Raw genomic sequence first — 10,061 nt, 5'->3', positions numbered from 1 at the left:
GTGGTGAGGACGGAGGAGGCACCAAGTCTGTTTCGGGCAGAAAAAGGTGCCTTCCAAGACTTAGTAACCTCCTCATGCACTTCCGAAGAAGAATGGACCCGGAGGCGGCTGCCGACACCCGGCCTGCGCCCCCAGGAGCCAATCATCCAGCCTTGAGCGTTCAGGAGAAGGAGGAGGCCTCTAGTGCAGCCCGACACTCTCGGCGGCCCGGGAAAGCATAGTGGTCAGCACTGGAACTGAATCGGGCAACCAGGCACGAGAGGCAGCGATCATGACCATCAGATGGAGGCAGGAAACGACCGCATCCAGAAACGCACAAGCGGGAAGCCATCTTTAAAAAGACGCCCGTCGCTCATGGAGCTCTTTTAGATATTTACTCTTTTAGGAAAAAAAGGAAACACTCTTTTAGAGAGAGCGCTGAAGCGCCCAGAATGGCAGCTGCAGCATGCCGAAGATGAGCAGCACTGAATGGCAACCGCTGCTGACGCACCGTAACACCAACGCCAGCTGTTTCTTCCAAACACTCGCTGAGATTCGTTTTGAGAAGGCTTGGCTCCGAAGCAAAAAGCTGATGTGCGTTTGCACACGCTCTCCTTTTATACCCGCGCTGCGGGGCATGGTGCGCGTGGCAAAACACGCACGCCAACTGTCATTGGCTTGTTTAGTTTACACTCTAAGGTGATTGGGCTCTCGGGCGAGATCCCAATTCGTCAGTCACGACTGAAGTAACGTAGAACGTGACTGACTGAAAGGGAACATAAATTTGTTTGTGCTAAAATTACTGAAGACTACAGGAGGCTAGTGGCAACAGCATTCCTGCAAAGAAATGTTTACAACAAAGAAATTGTTCCTGTCACTCATTAACATTGTTAATATATATATTTTTTATTATTATTATTAAAGGGGATGATTTGGACAGCACCCAAGTGGCACCTGTGGGAAGTGGCTCAGACACGGAGTTACAGAAAGGCACTGCAAGCAAGATAACCATGAACCATATGCTGGAAAAACAATACGAAGTATTAACACTGGAGGAAGCAAAACTAAAATTAGAAATAGAAATAGAAAAACTGGAATTAGAGAACACTAAGCTAACGTTGGAGCTACAGAAACTTGGACATGAACTGTAGATTTAATTGACTGATATCAAAGAATTAATCAATTAACTACTTAATAGTTAAATGAAAGCAATGTTTGTATACAAATATCTTTAAGTGTATTTAACAGACTTGACATGTATTTAAGTGAATATAAAGGTAGTTCTGTTTAAATAATTTTAAGATTATATTGAATTTCAGAAGTTACTACTGATCCTCTGTATGAATTTTTTGTAAATATTGGTTTGATTAATAAATTAAAATGTGTCAAGTGCATTTCAAAATAGTAATTCTTTCAGTTTTCTCAATCAAACAGAGAAAATGTTTTCTACGATCATTTGTCGAATATAACGCCCAGATCTATCTTCATCTCCTGCCTCAGTGATCTCTAAACCTGGTTCCTCAAGCATTTGGTCTTCCTCCAGATCTGGGAGTGCAAGATCTGTATTAAAAGCAAAGTGATCTTTTACTTCTATATTTTTAAAATTATTGTGGAAATGTAGCTAGGAGTTGAAATTATGGCTAAAATCGTATTTATTACCTTGCTAAATTGTGTAAAACAACACATGCACAGATTATGTTGTAAACCCTTTCTGGTTTCATTTTGAACTCTCCATGCAGACAATGAAACCTTCGTTTCAGTACTCCAAAACACCTTTCAATGACATTCCTTGTTTTGGCTTGAGCTGTGTTATACCAAGTTTGAGCTGCAGTGACTGGATTCAAGAAGGGCGTGAGAAGCCAGGGTTTTAGAGGATAACCAGTCACCTAAAAGCACCCCTTGCAATTCTCCTCTCTCAAATGCATCATGAATTTGGGAATTCACCAAAATTCTTGAGTCATGGGTTGATCCTGGCCAGCGAGCAACACAGTTGAGCACTCTTAGTTTGGCAATACAGATTGCCTGCACAAAAATCCATCTTTACCTTATTCAAGGTAGAGACATCAGTCGGATACAGTGGAAGTCTACCTGACAGCACACAGGAAACTCTATGAATGATTCTTGATGCTGTAGACTTGCTGTAGACCAATTACGTCTGCAGCTGTGTTAATAAAACATTCTGTGGCAAAGAAGCATAGCGTTAGACATATTTGTAGCAGTAAAGGGATGCTACGATTTCTTGAAGTTTCGGGCCTCAGCTGCTCCTCCAAGTCAAATGCTAATTGTTGAATCGCATGTCTTGGGAATCTCAAATTTTTTTCTTACAGTTCCTTTTCAGAAAGGACTTCCAGTGGATTTGAACGGTCTTTGAAAACCTTTTCGCTTCTTATTGCACGTTCATAAAACAAAAGATTAAAATTTGCCATAGCACAAGACAAACAAAAGTCTGGCCACTTTTCTGAATCTGGCAGAGCTGACAGTTGGTTTCCATGGCAACATAGATTGTAAGGAAAAGTTAGCCATGGGGCAATCAGTCTTACTTTTTAGTCTTAAAGGAACACTCCACTATTTTTGAAAATAGGCTAATTTTCCAACTCCCCTAGAGTTAAACAGTTGAGTTTTACCGCTTTCGAATCCATTCAGCCGATCTCCGGGTCTGGCGGTAGCACTTTTAGCTTAGCTTAGCCATGGTACGGCAGCAAAGTTCCTTGATTATTACACCGGAATGAGAGTATAGTTCCTAGCCATATCGGCCTACAAAATCGCAACTATTCTTTTTTCGTCAGTCTTAGTACACGATGTAACTACAGAAGAGTCAAGTTTTAAACAGGAAAAATATAGGAACTCTTTGGTCATTTTTGAGTGAGATGCTAACGGTCTAATCAGATTCAATTATCTATGCTAAGCTAAGCTAAAGGTGCTACCGCCAGACCCGGAGATCGGCTGAATGGATTAGAAAACGGTAAAACTCAACTGTTTAACTCTAGGGGAGTTGGAAAATGAGCCTATTTTCAAAAATAGTGGAGTGTTCCTTTAAATTAGACCAATCTAAGATTTCATGCAACTGGCTTACAAAGTAAAGACCAGTCTTAAAGAAAAAATGTAGATGACTAACTTGTAAGATGAGTCTAAAACAGTTTTATGCAACCGGCCCCAGTGTATGATCAGTTGTTTAGTGTATGATGACCAGGTTTACCTCTGACTGTAACAAAGTCTGTAAGTGTATGATGCCCAGTGTTTTAAAATCTGATCAGATTAGATTTTAAAAGTCATATAGTGTATTCAAGCCTTTAAAATCTGGTCAGATTTTAAAAAGTCATTTAATCCATTCCAGCCTTAATATGCTGATTTGATGACCACTGTATGGCACTCACTAAAAGTCATGTGACAAGTCACAACAATGAATGATACTATTGCATAATGTTATGTCACAATTTTTTCCATTCCAAACATATTCTTAATTACTGCTTTTTCTCATTTTTAGTAAGTATATTGTGCAGTATGTAATAATGACTACACTAGTATTCCATTCTGAACTTACTCTAGATAGTTTTTATATACTATTTGATTACACTATGTACAGAGTAGTAGTCAGTAAGTAGTACACTGAAAAAAAAAACTGTTGGATTAACATAAAAATATGTACATCGGTTCCACATATTAAAGTTAGATTTACTCAACATGATTTTTATATGTTAAAGCTACATAATTTATGTTTGTTAAATGAACATGATTTAAATATGTTAAAGCTATATAATTTCTGTTTGTTAAATTATCATGATTTATATATGTTAAAGCTATATAATTTCTGTTTGTTAAATGAACATGATTTATACATGTTAAAGCTTCATAATTTGTTTGTTAAATGAACATGATTTATATACGTTAAAGCTACATAATTTATGTTTGTTAAACAAGCGTGATTTTAATATCTTTCATTCATATGTGCAGTGGTTTCTCAATAAATAAAACTATCCTGGTTAGTTCTAGTTTTAGAATACTGTAAGCTGGCTTTCATAAATACATGTGTTTTGTACATCTACTAGTCTTCGCTACAACATTAATACAATTTTTAAAAAGTAGCAAGACAAGCAAAAACATTTCTTGAATCAATTCACTGTATTTTTAACAGTACAATACATTTTCACAGAGTATGTGCTACAGAAACTTTGTGTTAAGATAAAAAATTGCTTAAATTCCATGAATGAATGACTACGAACGATGACAGCATATCCTGTCATTAGACAATTCAGAGAGAGTAAAATTCAACTAAACAAACATTAAGTAAAAGACAAGACACCAACAAACAGGTGCTCTGGAAAAGGTTAACAGTAATGATGAGTATAAAGTAGTCCAAAGTACAATATATGTTTTCACTGAGCATATGCAACAGAAATTAGCTTTCTCTGTGTGAAGTTAAAAACTGCTTCATGGAATGTAACGAATAACTATGAACAATAACAGCATATCTCCGGTCATGAAGTAAAAGACAAGACACCATCAAACGTGTAGTGGAAAAGGTGGACAATAACGAGTATTAAGTAGTCCCGAAGCTTCCCTTGACGTTTTTGTTTTGTTTTAAAAGCAGTAAGACGAGTCAAAATTTTGTTTAACTTTCTTCAAGAATGTTCATTTCTGAGTGGACATTCCATTTTAACCAATCAGGTTTTAATCACTCAGGTCCTTTTAACCAATCAAATTTGACCTGGAAAAAAAACAAACTATACACATCAAACAACCACAAAATAAACAGTTGCCAACCTACTCCATAAACAGTTGACTCCGTATGTGCGGTATAAGTTTTCTTTGTGAGTGTGTGAAATAAAAAAAGAAACACAGTGGTCCTTATTCCGAGAGGAAGTACCTGCCGTACGTTTCTAAGAACTTGAGCTTTCTTTGATAAGAGTGCAGCCTTCCAGCTCCATGACTTCTTTCTGCAGTACCTCAAAGGTATATTTCATTTCAGGTGGGTAGTTGAGATTTAAAGCATACATTAGACCAAAAAGCATTGCCGTAGCTAATGCAAAGTTGTCCAAGCCTTGCAAGACGTTCTGGCCTTCAAGGACAATCCTGATGTCCTGAGATCCGTCATGAAATTTAAAGACGTAGATTCCCACTGTGGTGGTCTCATTGGATTTTTGGATGAAGGCTTTGTCAACAGTCTGCAGAATGCACAGACGAAATTTGATTTAACAGAACATTGGGCACTACAAATTTTTTTTATTTCAATCAATTAATAATGTAGATCTAATGAAAAATGTGAACTTGTATATAATGTATATAATATACAAGACAAGGCCAAGAAAATCACGTGACGTGGGGTAAATTTAGTTCCGCTATGGGTCCGCTATGCTCTTTTCTCAAATGTCCCTTCTTACCTTTTCTGTTTTGTCCGGTTTCCTATTTGCTGTTGTATAATCTACAAATAAATTATTTTCTACTTGACAGAACATTGGGCACTACAAATTTTTTTTATTTCAATCAATTAATAATGTAGATCTAATGAAAAATGTGAACTTGTATATAATGTATATAATATACAAGACAAGGCCAAGAAAATCACGTGACGTGGGGTAAATTTAGTTCCGCTATGGGTCCGCTATGCTCTTTTCTCAAATGTCCCTTCTTACCTTTTCTGTTTTGTCCGGTTTCCTATTTGCTGTTGTATAATCTACAAATAAATTATTTTCTACTTGTTTGTAGCTTATACGGCCACTCAGAACGTTGCTCGAATTTACTGGCGGGTGGTTTTATTTCACCAATTATCATACAGTATAGGCTACACGGCTACTCATTCAACAAATCCCCTGCTCGCTTTTTTTTTTTATGTAAAACCATATTAGAGGTAGAAGACATTATAAGACTAGGCCAATAAAAATAATAATAATATTAATAATATAAAGATACAAATATACTAATATTAATGAAAATACACTATTCTTAAAAAGGTTATTTATCACACTATTGAGGTCCTATATAGCACTTTCAAAGCATGGTTCTTTATGGAACCTTATAAAAAAGGGTTCTATTTAGCACCAAAAAGTGTTCCGAAGAACCCTAATTTGGTACTGTTTAAAACCATTTCAAGTGGGTTTTTTTACACTGCAAAACAAGAAATGCCACAAATATCACCGCAAATTTTGAGAAAAGATGCTGCAATTTCAGTCATTTTAGGCCAGAAATAAGAAAAAAAGGTCCCGCAAAATCCTGGAGGGACTGATCAATAATCTAAGTAGTGAGTGGTTTTTTTATGAAATAATTTTTGGTAACACTTTACTTGAAGGGGTGTGCATAAGACTGACATGACACCTTCATAATCATGACATGACACATGTCATGAATATGAAGGAGGTTTTATGCATGTTTATGACAACTGTCATTAAGTGTCATTCGCTCAGTTATGTCATTTTTAATGCAAATATGACATTATTTGACCTAACCCTAACCTAACCCTACCCCTACCCTTACCCCTAACCATAGCCCATAACAAAGACATCTCAAACAATGTCATCTTTGCATTAAAAATTACATAACTGAGCGAATGACACTTAATGACAGTTGTCATAAACATGCATAAAAGCCTTCATATTCATGATATGTCATGTCATGATTATGTAGATGTCATGTCATGATTATGAAGGTGTCATGTCAGTCTTATGCACACCCCTTCAAGTAAAGTGTAACCTAATTTTTTTATGAAAGACAGATCTAAATTAATGAACCTTTATAATTGTACTTACCACATACTCTTTCACTAAATTGTCTGGATCCTCGTTGAGGTATACGCAGAGCCCCTTGATAATACATTCTCGTCCAATATCGACATCATTGTCCTGGCCAAGGGTGACAAGCAGAGCAGAGGATTTTTTCTAAATAAATTTTTACCCCCACTGATCTATATAAATGATTGGATTGCTCATGCAAATTCAACAATCCCCCCCATTGCCATTTTTTCCCTGTAAGGTAGTGTTCCATTCTGAACATAGCCTAATTCTCTCTCTCTCCCTCCAGTGTTTTCGCCCCTGTCCCTGTCACTGTCTAATTCTCTGTGGGTTTGGGTACCTGTGGTGACTGTGTGTCTGTGTGGGTTTGGCATCCTGGTGTTAGCATATGAGTGTGTGTGAGTCTAAATCTCTGTTGGTTAACATCTCTGGATACTTTCTGCCTAGTGTGTGTAATTCTTTACATTTTGGGGGTCCATCTTGTTCTCTGCTCTCTCTGTGACTCAGGCTGCCATTTCTATTTGCATCCTCCCTTTCTCTCTCCCTTCTTCCTTCTGTGTCTCCATCTCCGTCTCCTCACTCCTTCATATTCATATCCCCCCCCTCTTTGCATATCTATTTCTGGTGCCTATTTCTATCTCTCCATGCAAACATCACCACCCTGTTTCCTCATTACCTCCACTCCATATAACACACACACACCCTTGAGTCTCCTGTGTATCATTCTCTCATCACTGTATGATTCCACATCTATTTGATTTTTCTCCCGTAGCTGATTCATTCCCTCCTTCTTTGAACTCTGACCTTTGAACTTTGCTCTTAGGAGTGTCCCCTAAACCCCAAGGCAGTGAGCCTGGGAGAACTGTATGGAGAATATAACCTCTCCACCAATGAGTGGACAGACGGCGTGTGCAGGTATGTTTTGTGTTTAGTTTTATTCTTTTTTTGTGTGTGTGTGTGTGTGTGTGTGTGTTTTGTTTTTTTCTTTATGTGTACCCTGTGTAAGCTTTCAACTTAACTTGAGTTTAAAGATAGGAAACAAAATATTGTGTACGATTTGGATTCAGCTGTTTGTTTGGAGTCAAATATATATGCATATGCAGACAGCAGTCTGTGGTAGATTTCTGTAGCAGTGCACTTTAATCACTACTCTCTCGCTTCTCTCTACTTCACACCAATACAACGTCAAATACATTTGCCTCCAGAACTGTCAAAACTTTTTAAAGAAAAACAATCTCAGGTGTCTCATTAAAGGGAGAGGAAGCTTGGCGAGTCTGTTTTGCAGCCTTAGTATTGATTTGTTTTTAGTTTGAAAGAGTATCATTGTTATAATAGACACTTTAATGATATTAATCATAGTGCTGAATGATTGCCAGTTTAATTGAAGTTTAAAGAAACATTTCTGGTGTGGTCCTTCTATAAAAATAGAAGAAACATTGGTTTTGGCCACTGATGTACGCACTACAGCCTTTTAAATTCTAGTTAACACAGTAGATTAATGCCAGTTAACATTCATTTAATAAAGGTTCACGCAATTATTGCAAATAAATTAAAAAAATGTCTTGCATTCAAATCTTTCATAGTTTTTCATATAGAATGCCCACTTTCAGTAAATTCTTGATGTATATTGTAATTTGTTTTCTCGTTCATTTTTTTTCTGAGTGACACATTGCAGAAATAAAAAGGTAGTGAATTTGGTTTTATGTCGACTTTAAGGCTTGCGATCATCAAGAAATTTAGAAACTTGCTGATAGCAGATGCAAAATAAGCTGAAGCACTGACAGAGACAGTGGAAAGATAGTCAATGAATCCTGATGTGACAAGAAAGAACAGACATAAGAGAGAAGGAAAGAAAGAAGCAAAGAACGAGTGAAAATGGTTGTAGAAAAGTTTGCTTATTTGTTTTCTTTTTGCCATCCCGTCCAGCCTGGTCTCTATCCACAAACCCTCTCTGTCTCTGTGCCAGTCTCGAGTATCACAGGAAATCACATAGCTTGTTTTTTTTCCCCAGCCTTTCTCTTTGATCACTATGCAGCCTGCTAAAACAGCAGGGATTGGCGGCACTTGTGTGTGTGTTTTGTCAGTTTTTGTACTCATGTTCTTTGTACAATCCAATATGAAGTTTGTCAATCTGTCCGAAGTTAACTTTCAAGTCGTTCACAAAGGATGCGTCGTGTTATTCTGATATTTCTTAATTATTGGTCTATGTACACATGCAGAGTTACATCTTGGGTTGTTATGTCTCTCAAAAATATCAGTTTTTATTATTTTAATTATTTATATTACAACAATGTGTAATTTTTTTTGTTCTTTATTGTAGTGTATCTCAGTGTTTTGTGATTTGTAGCTGCTGTCACACTGATCTGGTCTTTCATTTTTTTGATATCCACTGTCTCTCTCTTCATCTCTGTCTTGCAGATTATTCTGAACTTGACCAACTAACAACTCAAATCCTCTCTCTTTCCATTTCTCACTCTCTCTTTGAGTTTTTCAATTTCAGTATAGTTTGATTTATTGGCATGACAAATAACTACCTTTGTATTGACAAAGCATTTGCAGCTCAACAACAAGTTTGAAGTATTTTTAAAAGCTTGCAATCTGAAAGTTTTCAGTTTGGAGTAGTTTAACAGTTAAAATAGTTTTAAAGATTAAAGTTTGAATGTTTTCAAGGCAATACAGTCTATCAGAAAAACAGATAGGTATAAAACACATTGATAAGGGTACCTGGGGTGGTTGCTAGGCTGTTTCTAGCATGACTAGCATGTTGCTAACATATTTTTAAAACTGTTTCTAGCATGATTACATGATGTTAGCATGATTAGCAAGTTACTAGCATGTTGTTAGCATGATTAGCATTAGAGGTCTGCAAGCCCATCGGGGCCCAACACGCGGAGTCCATTCGGGCCGGGCTCGGGACATTTTTTTTTTTTTACAGATCGGGCCCGGGTCTGACTCGGGCTCATTTAGCTTCTCTCCTTTTATTGTGCCCATATACGCAGAGCACACATAGGCTACTGTATGAAATATTGTTATATTGATTATATTATAAATATTATACATTGCCTACGCAACGCACATACACACACATTAGCATATAGGTGACAGTTGACCATGCACAGCATCAGGGAGAAGTTGGAGCGTGGGGAGTTACTAAAAGTTCCCAATGCTTCGGAAAAGTTGTATTTTGGAAGAGTCTTGATTTGATTATCACGGCAAACAGTGAGTCAATTGGTCATGAGCAGTACAGAATCTGCAAACATATCCTTGTACTTGACAGCAAAAAACAAACACAATAGGCTAAAGCCCCAACAAAAGTAATTACCTTGAATGTGTCGGGGGGGGGGGGGAAAATGAGATTTT

At 37.2% G+C, this 10,061-nt stretch overlaps 1 protein-coding gene across 1 annotated transcript in view; it reads left to right on the top strand.

The window, feature by feature from the left end:
- Positions 1 to 10,061, top strand: part of LOC107595322 (dynein heavy chain 2, axonemal) — a 165,735-nt gene that overhangs the window by 111,383 nt on the left and 44,291 nt on the right. The window contains 1 exon segment of the mRNA XM_016285691.1: positions 7,525 to 7,616. Within this exon segment, the coding sequence (XP_016141177.1) occupies positions 7,525 to 7,616 (92 nt within the window).

This window comes from Sinocyclocheilus grahami, unplaced genomic scaffold (genome assembly GCF_001515645.1).
Source record: "Sinocyclocheilus grahami isolate Dianchi unplaced genomic scaffold, SAMN03320097.WGS_v1.1 scaffold200.1, whole genome shotgun sequence".
NCBI classification, from domain to species: Eukaryota; Metazoa; Chordata; class Actinopteri; order Cypriniformes; family Cyprinidae; genus Sinocyclocheilus; species Sinocyclocheilus grahami.
Note: the sequence above shows the minus strand (reverse complement) of the source record. Positions and strands in the feature narration are given on the sequence as shown.